The following is a 21,791-nucleotide window of genomic DNA, read 5'->3' on the forward strand; positions in this document are numbered from 1 at the left end:
CTCCTGACCTGAGACTTTCAGAGCTACAGTTCTGGCTCTGACTGCCGGCTTCTATCCTCATTGACTACATTTTAAAAAAGAAAAGCCATAATTTTTTTTTCTACTCTCATTACAGTGACCCACCTACTGTTTGAGATTTCCTTTACACTTTGCAGGTCTGTTTTGTGTATGACATCTCTGGAATGTGCTGGAGTTATTTCCTGCCAAGTGGCTATTTCCAAATCTTTCTGTTATTTTACCCTTTTTAAAGAAAACCCCATACATTGCAGGAAGAGTTTATTTAACCTATGCATGGCAGGGTCATTCTTATCCCATGGAAGTCAGTTCCAGTCTCTGTTCCTTCATGTAGCATCTGAATGACCCATGAGAAGCTCCTGCATGTCACAAGACTCAGCCACCTCAGAGAGGGTAAGGAGCTGGTGACTGTGTGATCAGTCCCCCATGAAGAAGACATGAAGGAACACCATGTAATGCAACATGTCCCCACTGTCCTTTGGGTTTGCAGCAACAAATACCTGGAGAATAAGTTGGAGCTAGAAGTAATTAACCAGCTAAAGGTAATGCAGACTCAAGGTACGTTGTATGCCCACACTCAGACCCACCTCTTCTTTTTCCCAGCCACCGAATGATTCCCTTGTAACCACCAGAGCCTCAGAGCTTTCTCTCCATCCCACTCTGCAGCTGATGATGACCAAATGATATGATGTCTCCCAGAACTCTAGATATTTCTAGCTCCAACTAGCTCTTGAACTCCAGATGCTTCACTTTGACCGAGGTACAGCTGATAAGTAATTCTAGGGCACGTGAGGACAGAGAGTCTGCTGGGAAGGGAGAATAAAGTATGGCAATGACAGAGGGATTACTGTTGGCCCTGGACCCCTCTCAGCCTTCTGACTATCTCCCCTATGCTTCCTGAATACTTGGTGGCCCTTGAAATTAATATAATTCTGAATTAAAGAAACTGCATGTCTGGCACCCTGCAGATCATTGAAGAGAATTTCCCTGAGGTGAAGCCTTATAACTCAGTGCTAGTGTTATGGTACGGGGTGGAAAAAATGGGATGGAGGGCAGATTTGTATCTGAGGTCTTAGATAGTAAGCATCACTCAAACTCTTCTTTCCCCAAAACTGTTGTCTTGAACTTGCCTAACAACAGACTGTACAAGCTGAATGGCCTGTCTGATATTATACAGATGGCCCCCACAGTCAAGATTCTGAACCTCTCCAAAAATGAGGTGAGAAGAGAGACAGATTAAAGTCGGGTTGAGAGTGGGTGGTAGTGGTTATCAGAGTGATGGTGGTGGGTGGGCAAAAGTACCTGTGGGGAAGGGAGGCTGTGGGTTCACTGGCTTGGATGTTCCTCTTTCCCTGGGACTCTTTCTCTAGTTTCCCTGCCCCCATATGTCTCAGCTGAACTTGATCTGAGAGTTGAGCAAGATAAAAAGGCTAAAGCTCAACAAGCTGTGCCTGGAAGGGAACCCGCATTACCCTTCCTGGGAATGTTTGGCTGGGAGTGAGTCACTTGACAGTGCCCTTCTGCAGAAGGTGGCACTTTGGTCCTCTGGAGGACAACTTACTGGGATAGCTATTATTTCCTTTAGACTCGGATGGAATTAAGTGAACAGTGATTACCTCTACCCACTGATTAGGTTCTTAAAGTAGTCCTTATAATGTGGCATCTGTTATGGTTTTAGAGAGGGCCTATTTCACTGCTTTGTATTAATTTATGTATTAAATTGCATGTGTTATTAGAAAAACTCCCACAAAATTAGCACATTAGAGAAGAGATGGGAGCAAGTGAAGCCCACTTTCTGTGTTGAGGAAGGGTGCTTGGAGGCACCACCATCACTGGGGAGCCCAGGAATATGGGCAATCTTAGATCTCCAGGGCTCATGAAGAGAATGGTCTCCTGAAACAAGCAGATGAGGAGAACCCTACTGTCATGAAGTTGACCCGGCTTGTGAGCATTGTGGGTTCCTAAGGTTGTGGTCGGGTGGATGCTGCCATCATGTGGACACTATCGTTATGTGGCAGGCCCAGAACTGCTGGTCAGGTCAGCACCTGAGCTCACCTGATCTCTCTGAACCTGTTCCCACTAAGGTTATGAGGTAGATCTAGCTCTTCAAATCACTAGAGCATCGTGAACTCCTGAAAACCCTGCCCACCATGTGAATTCTTCCTGTCACGTGGCTCTTTCTACTTCGTGGCATGTGGAAGCCTCAGCCCCCAAAACCACATAAATGAACGGCTTCTTAGGGTCGTGTGGATGCTATGGACGTGTATGCCTCTATGGTCACATGTCAGGCTCAGCCATCTCGATCATGCGAAGATTGTGGGCCCCGGGACTCTGCAGATTCCTAAGTCAGCAGCTCTGCCCCTCCTACCGCCATAGGACAGGCAAAGCCCCGGCACTCCTGTGAGCACTGCCGTTACCCAATCACTGTGGGTCATGCATATCCTACGGCCACGTACCACGCTAGGACCACGTACCACGCTATGATCACGCGAGACTTAACTCTCTCAGTCACGCGAGGATTGAGGACTCTTCGAACGTTGAGTCTCTCCATCTTGTGGCGTCTGTCACAAAAGGACGTGGAAGTCAGGTAAGAATTCACAGCTGCGGGTTAGGTGGGTCCTTTAGTCGGTCATATTAACCACCATGGTAGTGTATGAGGGTCCTGCGCATTTACATGGATCCGGCAGTCTTGTGACCCCCCACCAAATGGTCATGTCCGCCATTTAAGTGGGTATTAACTCCTCAACTGTAACTGCTTAGCTTTCTGAGGAGTCAGACCTGTAGGTTCAGAAAACCGTTAAAACTGTGGTCCCCGCCTTGGCTTGAGGGGAAATTTTGGTGAGACTGGCTCAGACCCTAACTTTCCACCCACTCGTATCCTGCTTCAGTGAGTGAGGGGCCACCGGGTAGGAGGAGGGTCTCGAGTCTGTACTAGAAGTTTTCTCAGAGAATTGGCGGTGGGAGAGGGCGCCACAGGGGTTTATGGACTTCCCTTAGGGCCCAGGCTCAGGAAGGACCCCCGCCTTCCCAATTCCCTTCTCGCCCCCACATCAAAGCCCTGCTCTTCAGGCAGACTGCTCTGGAGAGGGTAGGGTGGATGTTGGGGGTGGAGGCAGACAGACTGAACAAAAAGTAAAAAAAGAGAGAACTCATGGACATGGGCACAGATAAGCCACTTTTGAGTGGAAAAAGCATCTTGCTTGCACTTACAGTAAAAATGTAGCCCGACCGGGCGTGGCTCAGCGGTTGAGCTTTGTGGTGATATCGTGGGGGGGGGGGGTGGGGGGGTGGAGGTGGAAGAGAGGATAAATGGTGATGGAAAATTTTAAATTGAATTTGAAAAATAAAATAATATAAAATAAAGTGGGAAGGATATGCTAGCAGTGTCAAGGGTCATTATCATTAGCTATTGCCATGGCACCATGTCTCAATTTACCAGAATTCTTGAGTGGAAGGCAGTAAACCAGCTTGTTGCCCCTTTTGTGTTTTTTTCTCAGTGATAGTCTTACACCCCTTCCCTCTTCTCCCTGTAGAGATTGGAAGCATTTGGGCAATGAAAAGTAGCTCCTTCCCTAAAAGAAAAAAAAAACCACACAAACAGTTGGAGAACACTCTGCTTGGGAGTGCATATAAAACTGAGGAATGAGGGTATTTAGAAGTGGAAGGTGGCCATTTGCTCCACCCTCAATATTTATACAGAAGAAACATATTCGTGGTGGTTAGGAGTTAGCCAGACCTGAGTTTCAGTCTCCTTGACTCTACCACTTACCAGATGTGCAAATAATTTACCTCTTTGTACTCAGTTTCTCATCTGCACAATGGGAATAATAATGGTACATGCCTCATAAGGTTCTTGTGAAGATTAAATGAGATGATCTCTGGAAGTTCAAAGAAAACTCCTCCCTCCCCCCCCAAAAAAAAGCTCTGTTCTTGCTTACCACCCTACCATATTCACTGTGCAGTGCAGTGGCTTACTCTGTCCCCCTCTGACCATGTGTTTGTTGTTAAGAGCACCAGAGACCTCCTAGGTGCCAATCTGTATAGATGACTCCAAATCTGGTTTTAATTTCTGTCCCTTACTTGTTTCTACAGAGAGAGAAGGAAAGAAATAATTTTAAAAAGGAATTTGATTCTTTTTCCAATAAAAGTGTCAAAGCAGCATCATGTGAAGATTCAGAATTTATTTCTTATATTTACTTTGATGTTCAGTCGTTTCTTTAAAATGCATGTGGGTCTTGCCAGGTAGCTCAGTTGGAGCATCACTAGTCCCATACACCAAAAGGCTACAGGTTTGATTCCTGGTCAGGGCACATACTTAGGTTGTAGGTTTGATTCCTCGTCTGCACGAGTATGGGAGGCAACCAGGTAACCAATTAGTGTTTCACTCTTACATCAGTGTTCCTCTCTCTCTCCTATCCATTCCTCTCTCTCTAAAATCAATTAAAGATAACCCAAACATATCCTTGGGGGGGGGGAGAGAGAGAGAGAAGGGAGGGAGGCAGGGAGGCAGGGAGGGAGGGAGGGAGGGAGGGAGGGAGGGATGAGAGAAAGAAAGAAAAGAAAAGAAAAGAAAAGAAAAGAAAAGAAAAGAAAAGAAAAAAGAAAGAAAAAAGAAAAGAAAAGAAAAGAAAAGAGAGGCATGTGGGATGGGATGCCATAATATTTTTGTGCTTGGGATCCCTACATGGTTTAAACTAGTCCAATCAAACACTATTAGCTTTTGACTTTCTAACCATTGCTTCGTAAACTCCTTGAGCATGCTCTGTTTTTCTTTTTCTTCACATAGAAAACTAGTGAATTTATTTAGGAAAAACATGTTAAGTAAAGTTACAAGTGATACATTTCATAAAAATCATGTAGATGGTACAGAGTGAGTACAATACAGCAAATAAAGTATTGTGTTTACATCTATGGATGATTCAAATATTGTTTGATAAATGGTAAAGACTGTTATCACTTGTGCTGTTTTTATTATAATATATACACTTCATTTTTCTCTCATTTCAGCACTTCCAAGTTTGTTCTACAAGTACTATGTCTGAGAGACAGCAAGACCAAAGATATGTTCTTCCATTAGAGAATTATGGGACATACAGAAATGAAGGTAAAAGGATTTACGCATTGTAGGGTTTTTTTTAAGATAATATGCTAATAGGCAACTTGAATCTCAAAGAGAGTGGTAGTCTCTTAATCTGTTCAGGCTGCTATAACAGAATACCAAGGACTGAGTGTCTTACAAACAACAGAGATTTATTTCTCACATTTGTGGAGCCTGGGAAGTACAAAATCAAGGCATGGGCATGTTCACTGTTCGGCGAGAGCCCACTTCCTGGTTCATAAGTGGCTTTTTTCTTGCTGTGTCCTCACGTGGCAGAAAGGGTAACAGGTCTCTGGGGTCTTCTTTATAATGACACTAATCTCATTCACGAGGGCACCTTCCTGTCACTTCCAAATACCACCACGTTGGAGATTAAATGGAAACGTAGACTTTCAGTCTAAAGCAAGTAGTTTCCTCAACTTATACGGGAATGGAACATTTTCCACAGACCATCTGAGGTACTGGTGTGTTTTGGAAAGCATTTTAGGAGGCCTTATTCAAACTAATTCTCTTCTACCACATTAATACCTTGTTTACTAGAACAATGTAAGCTCTGTTTAACAATATATATAATCTATGCTTCTCATTAAGAAACTACTTATTGCTCTTTAACACGCTTTATCTTGTTTCATTAGTCAGTCTTGTGCTTAAACTTTCCACTTCATTCTTTACATACCCTGAATTTATAAGTATGTTTCTGATTATCATGATGGCAAGAAATAAGTGCAAGTTATTAGAAAGTGTTATATATAGCAACAAATAGAGTGCTCCACTCTTAAAGTAAGATACAACTTACTTGTAAAGATGAGCAAATCCAGGCTGGCCGGTGTGCTCAGTGGTTGAGCATTGGCTCATGCACCAGGAGGTCTCGGTTTGATTCCTGGTCATGGCACATGCCCGGGTTTGTGGCTCCATCCCCAATAGGGACATGCAAGAGGTAGCCGATCGGTGTTTCTCATCAATGTTTCTATCTCTCTCTCCCTTCCTCTCTCTGAAATCAACAAAAACATATATATATGAACACAGATGCAGAATCGCTATACCAGTTTTCCATACTTTTTCAAAATTGGCCTCTTTTCGTTATTTAATGATTAAAGCTGCCATCTTTCAGTTCCTATTATATGTCCAGCACTATGATAACCTCGTCTTATAAATTATTTAATTCTTAGAAAAATGTTTAGAAGGCATTGTTTTAATTTACAGATGAGATATATGAGACAGAAAAGGCTGGGTTATACTGTGGTAATAGACAATCCCCAAATGTCAGTGACTTACTCTTGATTCATACCACATGACCATGGCAGGTGCATGTTCATCGCAGGATGGTGGATGTTGAAGGTCTGAGCAATTCTTATTGGAGTAACTTGGAGACCCAAACTGACAAAGGAGCCACAATCTAGAAAATTGTCAGTGACTGTCCCTGAGGGGAAGAGGGCCCCTGAGTGGGGGGATCTCAAACCAATAACCATATGTTCTTGCCCCTAAATAACACATCTTAGTCCCACCTCTTAGCCAGTACTAGTCACATACACATTCCCTCCCATACAAAGGGAGTCAAGCAAGAAGTGAAGTTCTACCAGGTGCCTGCAACAGGGGAGAAATGGAAACACTTGGCAAACAGCATCGCTGAATACCATATGATGGAATTGAAACTCAGAGACATTAAGTACTCCCTAAAATCACATAGGCTGTAAGTGACAGACCACATTCCATATATGTATATATATTTTTCAAAGTCCATGCTTTTTCTATTCCTACTTTTTTCTACCTTTACACTATCTTCTTAAATGAAGTTCATATGTTTTTATAATAGAAATTCCTTTACTTCAGTGCTGCAATTCCATCTCCCTTAATCATCAGATATTCCAACAATGGAATTAAATAGACATGAAGGACTTGATTTAAATCCCCAGGACTGTAAGCCACGTGTCTTTTCCAAGTAAATAAGTGTATTGCATATTTGGACATCCATGTATTTAAGGACAAAAGTTATAAAAGAAAATCTGATGGTAGGTGAAAAGACTGTTCACTTGCTATATACTTAATAAAAATAATCTCATGCCTTTCCCATATTGTCAAGGAAAAATAACAGAAATTAAGGGCAAAATTTAATGAAATGATCACAGATATGAAAAAGTTGAAAAAAGTGCTAAATGTTAGTGCTTTCAAAATATAAGAGAATAAGCCTCTGGCAAGTTGGGTCAAGAAAATGAGAAGGCACAGATAAGCCACTTTTGAGTGGAAAAGGCATCTTGCTTGCACTTACAGTAAAAATGTAGCCCGGCCGGGCGTGGCTCAGCGGTTGAGCTTCGACCTAGGGTCCAGGCGATCAGGGTTTGATTCCCGGTCAGGGCACATGCCCGGGTTGTGGGCTGCAGCCAATCAATGACTCTCTCATCACTGATGTTTCTATCTCTCTCTCTCCCTCTCCTTTCCTCTCTCTGGAATCAATAAAGATATATTTTTTTTAAAAATGTAAAAGCTAAGACAATATTATAAAAAAGATATGCTGATAATTTGAAAATTTATATTAAATGGATAAATTCTAGGAAAACATAACCTTTTTATATTGCAGAAATAAAAATAATAATATTAAGAGTATTTTTGAGAAACAATGCATGAGAAGGCAAAATTAGTGGTCTATCTTAGTTATAGAAAGGGGGGAAAAAAGAAATAAGATAATAGCAAGGTAAATGCAGGAATGGCTAAAATAGATAATACAGCATGACAAAGTTGTGTTTATCCCAAACTTGCAATGTTGACTTAACATTAGGAGATTCATAATGGAATATTACACATTAATAAGATAAAGGAGTTAGGTAAGGGTGATTATCACAAAGATTCTGGAGATAAAAGACATACAATAAAATTCAACAACCATTGAAGATTAACAAGAACACCAATAACTCTCTCAGCTAACCAGGAATACAAAAATACGCCTTTAAACTGATACTAGGTATTAATACTACAATGAGCACCATAGATAATAGTGAAACATTAAAAACATTCCATTTTAAATAAGAAGTGGCAAAGATGACTCATAAAAAATCACTTCTGTTCAATGTCAGAGTTTCCTAGGTATTGGATTAAGCTGAAATAAATACATACATACATAAATTAATAAATGTATAGAAGTGAAAAGAAACAAAAAAGTATAATTGCCTTCATATAAAACTCAAGAGAATCTACAAAAATTGTAATAATAGCAGTTAACAAGTTTATTGGTTATAAGACTAAGATATACAAAATAATTGCAACAAATAGAAAATAATATTTTCATTATGAATATACCATTAGCAGTAGCAAAATAAAATTGCTTCTGTGAACTATACTCTGCACTGGGTAACTTGGCAAGTGGTCCAACACTGGTAAACACTCATATGATTTCCTGTGCTATAGAGACTGGAAAGCTTAAAACAAGAATAGAGACTTGTGTGAGTGTGTGTGTGTGGGTGGGTGTAAGTGTGTACTGAGACCCCTTGCATCTAGTGTCCCAAACAGATCTCCGTGTGTAAAACAAATGCACCGTAGTGAGACTTGGGGTTGGAACTGAATAATGTGGGAGCCACATGCAGGGACGGCTATGTATGATGAGAGAGATCTCTGGTATTTATGGGACAGCCACAGCAGAGTTTCTGGAATTCAGTGTGTCTGTCATACATGTCAAGCAGTGGAGAGGAAGCAGTGGTGTTTTAGCTGTAACAGTCCCATAGCGTGTGTGGGCCTCTCCTGGCTGTGCAATATCCAGACCTGCTTATCTGACCTTCAAAGAGTTTTTGTATACTATGTAATATATTTTACTAAGGATGTCTTATTTTTATAAAATAGCTAGAATAAGCTCTATCATAAGCAAATGGGAAGCTTGATTAACAGAGCACTTGAAACCAAAATTTGTTGCAAGCAAAGGGCCCCAAAGGAAATGGGCTCTGGTATAGGTTATCTGACCTGGGCAGATCTGAAAATAGTAAGGATCCAGTTGATGTTAGAGGATGAAATATTGGTATTCCATGGCCTCAGATGAGATGGCAGAAGCTGCCATTGACATGGCCCCCTTATTTCAGTGGGGATGTTAGAATCCTGGGTTCACAGGTCAAGTAGAAGCAGTTAACCTCCCAGGTCTAGGTGAGTGCTGTTTAACTTAATAGTCAGCAAGGCTGGAAGGGCAGAGGCATTGATTTAAGCTATAGTAACCCTTGAAGGTAGCTTATTGGTCAACAAGATTCCTTGGATCTTGAAATATCTGAACATTCTCAAAAGTTGCACTTGATCAATATAAAGATAAATAGAGTATAATTGTAATAAAATATAAGAAAATAAAATATTTATAAACTCTAGATCTGGGGACTTGAGCCATCTTGGTGGCGAATGATGGTCCTTTACTCAATTCCTACAACTGACCCAAAAAACCATGAATGAATAGACTATGGTGGTACCTCGGTTTTCGAACGTCTCCGTTGAAGAACATTTCAGCTTACAAACGCCATAAACCCAGAGGCAAATGCTTCCGTTTTCGAACATGCCTCAGAAGTCAAACATGCCACACAGCTTCCGCTGAATGCAAGATCCTGAGGCCTAGCTGTCAGCTGTTGATCCCTTGGTTTTCGAACATTTCAGGACTCAAACAGTCTTCCAGAACGGATTACATTAGAAAACCGAGGTACCACTGTACTGAGGAAAGACCCTCCAATGAAGTCACAAGTATGTACAGTAAATCTTCCTCGGCTTTGCCAAAGGGCCCTCCAGCCATTTACCAGAGTTACTGTGCACTTGCTCTAAGGACACTGGCTCTAAGCCAGAGCTGAAAACACTTCTGGAAAAGGCCAGATCATAAATATTTGAGGCTGTGTGTTATTTGGTCTCTGTTGTAACCATTCAACTCTGCTATTGTAGAGTGAAAGCCGCAATAGAAACAGAATGGCAGTGTTGCAGTAAAACTTAATGTATGGGTGCTGATGCCTGAATTTCAAATAATTTTCACTTGCCAATAAATATTATTATTTTGATTTTGCAACAGCTCAAATATGTAAAAACCATTCTTATCTTAAAGGCTCCACCAGGTTTTGCCCATGGGCCGTAGATTGCCAGTCCCTGATTTAAGCTAATGCAATCACTAGCACCCCAAAACAACACTGAGTGGAGAGTCAACAAAATGAGATGGCAGCCATTCCTAGGAACTTCTGGCAAGCATAAACCAAAAGCTGATATTTTACCACAGTGGTTTTCAACCTTGATTGCACACTGCAGTCATGTGGAAAGTTTAAAAATGTGTTTGCCTGGGTTTGACCCCAATTCTACTTTAAGTGTTGTGGGTGTGGACTGGTGGTAGTGATTCTTTCAATCTCCTCATGTGGCTGAATTGTTTAAACAAGTTTGAGAACTACCTTAAAAATTTCATTGTTGAATTTTACTTCAAAGGCAAAGGAAGTAAAGGCAAAAATAAATAAATGGGACTATATCAAACTAAAAGACTTCTGCACAGCAAAATAAACCAACAACAAAACAAAAAGGCAACCGAATGAATGGTAGATGATATTTGCAAACAACAACTCTGACAAGGGGTTGATATCCAAAATATATAAAGACTACATACAACTCAACACTAAACAAACAAACAATCCAATTAAAAAATGGGCAGAGGACCTGAATAGACACCTCTCCCAAGAAGACATACAAATGGCCAACAGATATATGAAATGATGTTCAACTTCACGAGCTATTAGGGAAATGCAAATCAAAACTACAATGAGATACCACCTCACACCTGTTATAAACAGTTCCCCCAGAGTCTGAGAAAAGAGAGACAGCACAGGGGAACGGTGTGCAATGATGGGTCTCTTTGACAGGTGGCTGGAGTTCAGGGCATCTTGGTCCTGGACACTGTACCCATCACTGCCTAACAGCCTTTGAGTGAGTCCCATCCCAGGGCTCACTTCAGCCCTAACAGAGTCACACATTATTGGTTCTGGGCAAATGATTTGAGGTCAGCTTGGTCAGGTTTGAATCCTAATGATAAATTCTATGGTGACTCATATAAATTTTTGTCCTGAAATTGAGGACAGTAATAGTCTCTATGTCATGCGTGAGGTATTTGCAAAATTGAGTTAATATATGGAACTATACTGGAAACACCTGGAGAAATGCCTGTGACTTAATAAGCCTCATAAGTAACTTAGCTATTACTAGGTCAGGAACTTAGCACAGCTTAGCAAGGGAAGAATATGTGTTATTTATATTCATTGTTACAAGTACCCTGGAAAATGAGAAAGAAAACAGATGGGTACATGGAAGAAGGTTCTGGCATCAGCTGTTAACATTTCTCATGATTCAATACCCTTTCATAACTTAAAAAATGCGCAAACAAGGAATAGAAGGAAACATCACAAACCAACAGAGAGATGCAAATAAAAGTCACAATGTGTCAACAATAAAAAAAATCACAATGTGTGTCTAGCCTGGAGGCTCATTTGGTTGGCGTGTCATCTCGTACACCAAAAGATTGTGGGTTCGATTCCTAATCAGGACATATACCTTGGTTGTGTGTTCGATCCCCAGTTGGGGTGCGTTTGGGATGAAAACCAATTGATGTTTCTCTCTCTGTCTCTCTCCTCCCCCCCCCCTTTTTTCTAAAAATTCAATTTAAAAACATATTTTTTTTAAAATCAGCAAGGATATAAGAGATCAGAATATTGCAATTTCACTTCAGTGCCACGCATGGAAGGTCTCAAAGGTTGTGAGTTATAGGATTATCCTGAGAGCAGGAAACACAGTGACAGCAATGACCCCCCCACCCCCCCCCCGAGGAGTTCATCTGAGGCCTGGTTGTCATCAGTACATTGTGGAATTATCAGCAATGAACGGAATTTTACTCATAAGAAACCCTTAGGCAGTATGGAGTAATGAATGTACAAAAGGTACAACACACAAACCTAGAGAACATTAAATATGAGACTCCACAGGAAGATGGTTTCTAACTGTCTAATTCCCGTAATCTTCCTGACCCCCAGACCAAGAGTGTTGTTTGCTGGTACAGTGTTTCAGTTGAATGTGGTAAAAATAAAATACCCTTAGTGAATCCACATATGAGAGAGAGAATTGAGATTATCTTATTTCTGTAGATGCCAAAAACCTGCCAGATCCTTCCACATGTTAAATTACATGTGCTGGCAGGAGTGTGTGTGTGGGGGGGGATGGACAGCAGCACAACTCCTAGGAGTGAATACCCAGTGCAATATAACCAAGACATTTTATGAGCATACCTGTGGCTACGATCTCCAATAAAGTAGAAAACATACAAGAGACTTATTAAAGAGAGATTTACACAATGGTAAAAGGAACAATCCACCAGGGAAACATAATGGACCTAAGTGTGTATGCACTAAACAACAGAGCCAAAGAGTACAACATGAAGCAAAAACTGATGGAGCTGAAAGGAGAAATAGCCAAGTCCACTATGATAGTTGGGGCCCTCAGATCCCCTCTCAGAAAGTGATAGAATTGCGAGAGAGAAAATGAGCATATAGGACATCTGAATAGCACAAATTATCAGGATCCGCGTGACAAATAAAACACTCTCCTAACAGCAGCAGAGTACAATGTTTTTCAAGTGTCTGTGTAGCATTCACCAAGACAGGCCATCTCCTGGGCCATCAAACAAACCACAAGTTTAAAAAGAATTGAAATTACACAGAGTATGTCCTCTGACCATAGAGGGATCAAATTAGAAATCGATAATAGAAAGAGAAAAGAAGAATCCCTAGAGATTTGGAAATGGTAGTTGAAACATTCCAGTTTGTCGTTCAGACACTTGTTACAGGAGAGCTGAGGTTAGAAAGAGCTGTCTCCTGAACTCAAAGCCATTTCAGACTGGGCGAAGAGAAAGCTCACTCTGAATGTTTCAAATAGAGTATTGTTGCGGGCAAGGTGGGAGGGAGGAGGACAGTTTAGGAGCCTGGTACCTTTGTTCCACCTGATATTAAAGCTTGTACTACACCAGAAAAGGAAGCACAGCCTTCCTGATGTACAGCTGGTGTTTACTCTAACCCATGGACGCATACACCTCTATTCTTTATAAGTCCTGCTCCGTTTTTAAAAAGGTTCAACACAGTTACCTCCTTCTCCTTCCCTTTCCTCTCCTCCTCCTGCTTTTTCTCCTCCTTCCACACCATGTACCATTTCTCCTCTGTTAGCATCTGTCAGATAAGGCTCTTGTATCTGGACAGGCAGCGGTGTTTCCTTTCTGGGGTTGGTGGGATTGGTCTGTTACAGCAGGTTGGCACTTTGTTGCCCTGCCCTTACATGGCGTTAGCCTAAGACGTGGTACATGGTAAGTGGCCACAGACATGACTCCAAACTTGAATTTTTGTTCCTTGTTTCAGAAGACAATGATGGTGGTTATTCACCTCAAGGAAGAAAGAAAGGTTGGAGTTATTTTCGAGGTAATTTTGACAAGAGGACCCATCATCAATATGGTGGGTATGGACTTCAGCCTTCACACCTCCAAGAGGATGATGGAAACGTGGAGATGAGGGGAGTGCAGAAGTACCAAGTCAGACAGTAAGTGACCCGGCAGCCTGGTTTGCATGTAGCAGCCCATGGGACTGTGCAACTCCTTCTCTGTCCATGGTTTTCTTTTTCCTCTCTCACTGGAAAACTGAAGAATGCTACAAGTGAAATCATGGTTGAACAATCCTAATTGTAGTCCTGATGTCAGAGATGCAAGGATATATAGAAGACTTTCTTAACATTCATGGCCACCCTTTTTCTCTCCACTTTTCCCCTGTAGCACTCCCTATACCATGGGATACTACAAGAGGAGAGTGCAATGGCATAATGAAGGCGGTCTCCATGTTACTCTGTGGTCTAATAGAAATCATCTCAGGAGTGAAATGGGGGAAGACACACCAGATCGAACCCTGGGGAGCTGGTTCAAGGTCACAGTGAGTGTCCTGAAAAAAATGTATGGCGTGTTCAGAGAGAAAGGTCAGGTGGACTATGTTGGTCTCATGTGGAGACACTGGGTACTTTGCTGGGGACAGTTTACAATCTGCCCTTTTTATTACTTACTCATCTAAGGGCAGATTCAGAGAAGCGATATAAGGAAACAGGCTGACTGTATGGAAAACAGAGGAGGTTGTCTTAAGGGAAAGGTGAAACTACAGCCAAGGAAATGGAGCAAGTCCACACTGGATGTCTCAGTTTGGCTCAAGCTGAGTGTGGGAGATGGGGGGTTGAGTCTCTGGAAAACTTCTCAGAGGGGCAAGCAGTGTCCTCGATAGCATCTCCTGGGACTTTATAAAAGGAAGAAAATGTCTAACTCTTAAGTTGATTATGGGGAGGAGAGCTTTAAATGGAGAGATAATGGATTTAAGAACTCCATATTTGGCACAAACATAAGTAATCATGCCAGTGATCACTTTTTAGAAGCCCTTTAAAGTTCAGGAGAAGGTAGGCAAAGAACACTGTGTTCTTTTGGGTCTGTACTCCAGCCTTCTTTTATGTTGTCCCTCCTGTCTTCATACCCTTCTTTTCACCCTTAGGTGCCCTGTGGAAGAAAGTATGACAAGACATGGCTAATGGATTCAATCCAGAGCCATTGCAGTGTCCCCTTCACTCCAGTGGATGTAAGAGAGGATGGTGAAGCCAGATGAGGGGGCACAAGGAAGGGGGAGAGACCTGGCTCAGCTTGGGCCATTGGCCTCTGACACTATTGTTGCCTTCAATCCTTGTAGTTTCACTATGTGAAAAAGAAGGCTCGGTTCTTTGTCCAGGATGCTAGTGCTGCCTCTGCATTGATGGATGTCAGCTACAAGATTTGTGATGAGGAGAACAAAAAGGTATGTTTCGAAGTCATTATCTGTACTTAGTCCCTGGGCAGGAGGACAGGTAGAACTGGTTACCTTCTGCAGGACTAAAGCTCCTTGTGCTTACTCCACCTCTTCTTCCTTCAGATAGCTGTCTTTGTCAATACTTCTGCTGAACCTTACTCTGTGCGGGATAAGTTGGAGCCGGAAATAATGGAACAGCTAAAGGTAATGCCGACTTGGGTACATGTTTGCCCCCAGACACACCTGTTCCTTCTCCAGCCACCATTTCCCTGTCACCACGACAGCCTTAGAGCTCTCTCTCCATATCCCTCTGCAGCTGACCATGATCAAAAGATATGATATCTCTCAGAAAGCTCTTGACCTCCAGAGTCTCCGCTATGACCCAGGTACAACTGACAGCAGTAATTCTAGGGCAGATGAGGGCAGAGGGTTCTTTCTGCCTGGGAGGAAGACCTAAGGAGGGTAATGAAGGAGGGTTTGGGGCTGGTCCTGGACCTCTCTCAGCCTTCTGATTGACTTCCCTTGGCTTCCTGAAGATTTGGTGGGATATGATATTGACATAATTCTGAATAGAAGAAACTGCATGACTGCCACCCTGCAAATCATCAAAAAGAATTTCCCTGAGGTGAGGCCCTAGACCCAGTGCTGGTGTTATATTAGGGGGTCGAACAGATGGGATGGAAGGCAGGTTTGTCTCCGAGGTCTTAGATAGTAACTGTCACTAACTCTTTCCCAAAGCTGTTGTCCTTGAACTTGCACAGCAACAGACTGTACCAGCTGGATGGCCTTTCTGATATTATACAGATGGCCCCCACAGTCAAGATTCTGAACCTCTCCAAAAATGAGGTGAGAAGAGGAACAGAGCAAAGTTGGGTTGAGAGTGGGTGGTAGTGGTCATCAGAGTGATGATGGTAGCGCAGGCAAAGGTACCTGTGAGGCAGGGAGGGAAGGGACTGTGGGTTCAGCGGCTTGGATGTCCCTCTTTCCCTGGGACTATTTTTCAATTTCCCTCCTGTATTTCTCAGCTGAAATCTACCTGGGAGTTGTGCAAGATCAAAGGACTGAAGCTGGAACAGCTGTGGCTGGAAGATAACCCCTTGTGCCACACCTTCCCAGACCAGTCCACTTACATAAGGTCAGTGTGAACCCTTATCACCGTTCCTGGGGTCCTCTGAATCCTGAGAGCCTGGACTACCCTTGACAGTGCCTGCCTCAGAAGGTGGCAGCCCTGGACCTCTGAGAGGGCTGGAGGCCCCACCTTCTCTTCTCTGTGTCCCTCACCTGTGTGCTTAGACATCTCCTACCCTACCTCTGACCTGCTCACCTGTTCTCATGATCTGAGGTCTGGTTCTGGACTCTGCATCTAGTTTTCTCTATCATGCCCAGCAAGAATGTGCTCCAGGATGCAAGGCTCTCCATCTCACCAGAACTAGGAGTGTTGAACCTGGAGGTAGATACTGCTGATCTGGGCTGAGAAACATCCTCCATCCCAGACTCATGCTGACAGTCCTTCCTGCTTCTGAGATGATACAGAGTATCCCCAATCTATTCTGGAAGAAACCTTCTTTCCCTTGCATGTAAAGTGTCTCCCCTAGAATCCCAGGTTGACATGGAGACTTTCCCACCTCATGTCAATGGCCCAGTCCCTGGGAACAGCTGTTATGACATCTGTTCTTTTAGTGAAATAATCAGGGATGAGCATTCCTTAATAGAATCCAGGTTTTCCTGAGTGAGGGGCCAGAAGTGAGCCACTGGCAGTGAGCAGAGGGCCTCTTGAGGCAGCACTGGAAGGCAGAGTGCAGAGGGGGTTGAGGAGACAGAAAAGTCTTCTCAGGGACACTGCCCCTCCCTGCACACATCACATCATCTGCCAGGTCCTTCAGAGGAGCCCTGGGTAGCCTGAAACAGGTAGGATTTCTCAGTCAAGGAACCAACTAAGAACAGGCATAGGTGCACAGGAGCCATGAGGAGAGAAGGTGGTGATCATAAGAAGGGGTAACAGATCCCCCACTCCAAGCTCAGCTGGGGCCTGACCCTTTACTCTTTCTGGGGAAGGTCTCCTGATCCTGTGGCTGGTATGTTTCCCATGCTCAGTTCAGATTGAGTCCCACAGGTTACAAAGTCTCAACCAATATCCCATGGTCCTGAGGCCAACAGATGCATGTTTTCCCTTCCTCCCTGGGGTCCCAGGGACACCCAGGGGCAGATGAAAGAAAGGGCTGCTACAGGGAACCATTCCCTCTTTCTTTTCTCTTCTTATCTTACCCTCACCCCCACTTCCAAGACAGAGCTTCTTTCCCTTCCCTTTACTTTCTTTTTCATCTTTGTCTCTACTCTTCTAGTCTTTGCAATCTCCTCTCCTATCTTCACTCTCCTTCTGTCTTCATCCCCTTCTCTTTCCCTCCCTGCCTCCTAGTCCCTCCCTCACCTACTTGCCATCTTTGGGCATGTTCTGTTTCTGGCAGGATGCTGTACCTCTGATTAGGTAAGAGCCTTGGGCTCCCACCCTATTCTCTCTTCTCTCTGGAGCTGTCAGTGCGGACCTGAGGAAGGGAGACAGGGTGGGAGAAGAAGCCCTGCAGTCTGGGATTCATATATTGTGTTTTGTGGCTCTGGAGAAGGAGCCAGGGCCCTCTTGGTGGGAGCTAACCAGGAGGAGGGAGAGGGAGGGAGAGAGTGGCGGGGGAAGGAAATGGTGAGGGATGGAAGAAGGAATGGAGGTAATGAAAGTGCAGTTGTGGAGAGCGATGGGACTGTGCAGGTGTTTCAGAGGTTCCATTTGGCAGATGGTCAGTGCTTAGCAGGGGAGTGGACCCAGAAGCCTTGAAATCAGAGGCTGAGGAGGGCCCAGGTGGCTTCTGGGTGGGCAGAACACCTGTCTCTGTTCAGGCCTTCAGTGTTTTAAGTAAATGGAAGCTTTGCAGCCCAAACTATCAACCACTTTTTTTATTTTTGGATTTGGACAGTGCCATCAAGAAATGTTTCCCCAAGTTATTACGCTTGGTAAGTGCCTACATTCATCATCATCTCTTACTAACATTGACAACCTCTACATCTGCCCTCAAGCCCTTTGTGTCTTGCCAAGATTAAATGTTTGCATCAGAGCCTTATCCATTTGGGGGGACATGGACTCCTGAAAAGGACATGAATATGAATGATCTCTGGGAGAATATACACACATACACAGGAAGAAAGACAAGGAGAGAGGGAGGGAGGGAGGGAGAGAGGGAGGGAGGGAGGGAGGGAGGGAGGGAGGGAGGGAGGGAGGGAGGGAGGGAAGGCCACTGGAATCTTGCCCATGGATTTTTCAGTGCCCTGTCACTCCTGACCTCTTACCTTCACCATCTCTGGGACTCATCCTTTGTCCTAATCACCCAGGATCACCTCCTTGGTCTGTACTGCTAACTTATCTTCCCTTCTCCAGGATGGCCAGGATTTAGTTCCACCAACTACGGCTGCCATTGATGGACCCCACCTAATGAAGCCCTTAGTAAAGGTGAGGAGGAAGCATCAACATTTGGGCTCTTGTAAGGGAGGCTTTAGCAGCCGCATGGCCTCAAATGTCTTTGATTCCAGGAAAACTTTGAAGAATCTGATGTTCTGAGGACTCAAGTCCTGCAATTTGTGCAGCAGTAAGTTCTGTGGGGACCACCAGGAATGGGGAGACTTGGGACAGTCTGGGCCACCCAAGCACAGGTCTGCTCTTGAGAGTTTTCAAGACCCCTTTGAGGTCCAGTTCATAGAGATAGATTGTGTTCATTGTCTCCTTACAGATATTACTTCATCTATGACTATGGAGACAGACAGAGTCTCCTCAGTGCTTATCATGATGAGGCCTGCTTCTCCCTGACCATTCCCTTCATTCCAGACAACGCAGGCCCGTGAGTATTGCAGCTCAGACTCTGATTTTGGGGCATGTGTCTCTCCAGCAGAAACTGGTCAGCTCATGGAAACACCCACACTGGCCAGACCATCACTTCCTATTCCTCTTTTTCTCTTAGAAGCAGCTTGTTTGAGTACTTCAAGGATAACAGGAATGTGAAGAACATCAAGGACCCCAGTGCGTGTGGGCTGAGGAAGATTGGGCAGGGGAAGGGGGCATGAAGAGCCATTCATAGGGTCAGGGTGTGGCAACCTTGACCTTTGCTGTACTTCCCCAACAGCCCTGCATTTTCAGCTGTTGAAACACACAAAAGGTGACATTGTGAGCACCCTCTGTGTTTTGCCCAAAACTCAGCATGACCTCAGCTCCTTCGTGGTGAACATGAGGTTCCACTCGGTGAGCACCCAGTTCCTCCCCAGGATAGGACCAGAAAGATGCAGCTGGGTGGGAGATGTAGATGGCGACTGAGCACCTGTGCTCTTCCCTTTCAGGAAAGCCTGTTCTTCTTCCGTGTCAACGGGATGTTCAAGGAAGGTGTGTGTGTGTGTCAAGTCCCCTCTCTAGATACCCCACAACTCCCTCCGCCTCAGAACTCTCAAAGCTTCCCTGATCCCTTCCCTTTTTCCTCACTATTTCCTCTGGGTTCTCCTGCCAGAACTCTGCCCCCAAACCATCCTGGTCTGACCTGCATCCATGACTATCATCCCAGCACAGCTGGGGCTTTGGGGACACAGGTGTGGGGTTTGATGGCTGTCATCCCAGATCCTGACTGTGGGAACTTGAGCTCATTACCTAACCTCTCATTTTCCTCATTTGCAAAATGGAACTAACAATACCGACCTCTTGGGTAGCTGCAAAAAAATGAATCAAATGAACTTGTGAAGCGGTTGCCCCAGGGCCTGGTACATAGTACGGTCCGTGTCAGTGGGAGCAGATTTCTCCTGTTGTTGTTCTTCCCATTCCTGACACCCTGACTCCCAGTGAACAGTTGTCCCTTGGCATCAGTATCAAGTCCCACCCTGACCGGGATCTCTGTGTGACTGAGCGAAGCATGTGTAACTCCAAGGGTTCATTGTTGTCTGTTGTTGTTGAAGTGGAAGGAAGATCTCAGGGTTCTGTGCGTGCCTTCACCCGGACCTTCATTGCTACCCCTGCCAGCGATTCCAAGTGAGTGTTGTGCTCTGGCTGGTAATATGCAGCCCATCCTGGGCTCAGGGCTATGGAAATATGGCTGTGCATGTCCTCAGGGTTTTCCGTGTTGTGGGAAGCCAGCAGATGAAACCAAGGAATAGTCTTGCATGGGGTTCAAGAGCATGGGCTCTGGAGTTAAACACTGAAAGTGTTCCAGGTTTCTTTTAGGGTTTTTATGTGACCGCAACACTCACTAAATTTATTTCTTAGTGAAATCACATGTCTTCTCCATGATACTATGTCTTCCTCTGAAAATGGGATTATACTGTCCTCTCCCTCGGGCTGTTTTACAGAGTAATACAATGGGGTTTAAGGTACAAATCTAATGAAGCTGGTAGACAATCTATCCAGGGGTAGGCTCAGTGGGAGTGGCAAAGCTACCAGGCAAAGGATCTGGTTTGCAAATACAGACGGGGGTGGGAGGAATCTGGTTGCTGCGTGGCAGTCAAAACAGGATCATTGCTGAGGGTGTGGGGTTGTCTATACATCAGTTGTCTGAAATGCACATTTTCCCTCCAGCCTGTGTATCATAAATGATGAACTGTTTGTGAGGGATGCTACCCCTAAGAAGACTCAGAGTGTGTTGTCCACCCATGTGCCCACACCCTCCTGCAGCACTGGGATCACTCTGTCTCAGGAGCAGCAGGAAATGGTGCAGGTTTCCTCCACCCCATCTGAGATGAGCTTCTAATGGTCTCAGAAGTGAGTGATGGGTGTGCATGGATATAGGAGGGAGCTGGGAGGATTGAATAGTGAGAACTTGCAGGTAATTATTTTAGATATATATATTACAAAAGTTCACATGTGAAAATACCTTAGTTTTATGCAAATACATTGAAATATACTGTAAAACCCAGTTTTCCTACTGTACATACTGTTTTCATACTTCCTTTGTTTATTATTAGCTCCAATGTAGTTTCCTCTAAGTATGTTAAGCTACCTTATTCCTGCTAAGATCTGTATATTAAGCAATTGAATTTCAGTAGGCCATAAGCTATTATTGATAGATATTTGTCTTTTCACTGCTTTTTCAACATTACATGCAGTGCCACTTGGTCATTCCAGTGCATACAGCTTGGTAAACTTGCAGGATTCTTTTTGTGGCCTAGATTTAGCAGTTACATTGTGTGGTCAAAGTGTCTCCACTTTGGTCCTAACAGGTCATAGGTCTTTCCCCACCACATGTGCTTTTAGTACAATGACAAGATGATATCAGAACTTGAAATTCTTTACTCATTAAAAAGTGAAGTCTGAGAATTCAGAGATAAAAGGAAACCGATCCCCAGGCTTTCAGCAAGGCTAAGTGAACAGAAGTCAGGTGGCCTGGGATGAATCTCAGTGCTCCTTGCTCTGCTATCTTCCCAATGATCTCTCTCGACTTTCTCTAGATGAAGGGCAAGATCCCAGAAGAGGCCTTCATGCAGTGACCTAGGATCTTGTAAGCAAAGCCTGAGAAAAGAGCCGTTAGGTGTTCTCTTTTTCACCCTCATCATATTTGTTGTATCTCTTCCAACCTGAGGCTATATCCATTACTAAGGTTGGAGCCCGACTGTCCAGGAAGCCAGTTTACCTTGGAGCCTGCCAGTTTGTACTCTGCCCATTCCTGATCCTTGTTTATTTCCATATTAAAGAGTTATGCTGCACATTGTATGTTTTGTGTCTTGGATTGCTCCTCCCCTGTCCCAACTATGAGCCAGCAGGACCAAGACCAGAAGGTCCAGTCTTCCCCTTCATTCATGACAATCTCTAGCATTTATATCAGGCCTTTACAGTACTTGAA

At 43.9% G+C, this 21,791-nt stretch overlaps 1 protein-coding gene across 1 annotated transcript; it reads left to right on the top strand.

The window, feature by feature from the left end:
• Window positions 1-452: 452 nt before the first annotated feature.
• Window positions 453-20,702, top strand: LOC107524017 (nuclear RNA export factor 2-like). Its single transcript, XM_087829461.1, has 19 exons — window positions 453-573; window positions 13,489-13,666; window positions 13,896-14,049; window positions 14,650-14,733; window positions 14,842-14,946; window positions 15,061-15,141; window positions 15,254-15,323; window positions 15,474-15,562; window positions 15,676-15,783; window positions 15,963-16,072; window positions 17,904-17,940; window positions 18,362-18,433; window positions 18,514-18,569; window positions 18,711-18,818; window positions 18,939-18,997; window positions 19,101-19,216; window positions 19,312-19,354; window positions 19,915-19,987; window positions 20,531-20,702. Exons 1-19 carry the CDS (start codon window positions 453-455, stop codon window positions 20,700-20,702), a joined length of 1,836 nt encoding a protein of 611 aa, XP_087685587.1.
• Window positions 20,703-21,791: the final 1,089 nt, after the last annotated feature.

The sequence above is a fragment of the Miniopterus natalensis genome, chromosome X, assembly GCF_054644295.1.
Source record: "Miniopterus natalensis isolate mMinNat1 chromosome X, mMinNat1.hap1, whole genome shotgun sequence".
NCBI lineage: Eukaryota > Metazoa > Chordata > Mammalia > Chiroptera > Miniopteridae > Miniopterus > Miniopterus natalensis.

What these genes read in the sequence shown, in the direction of transcription:
- LOC107524017 (XM_087829461.1), top strand. Translation starts at nt 453, where the DNA reads ATGAAGGAACACCATGTAATGCAACATGTCCCCACTGTCCTTTGGGTT. An exon ending in TCCCCTTCACTCCAGTGGAT is followed by an intron (nt 14,734 to 14,841) that starts GTAAGAGAGGAT and finishes CAATCCTTGTAG; the next exon opens with TTTCACTATGTGAAAAAGAA. An exon ending in AAATAATGGAACAGCTAAAG is followed by an intron (nt 15,142 to 15,253) that starts GTAATGCCGACT and finishes ATCCCTCTGCAG; the next exon opens with CTGACCATGATCAAAAGATA.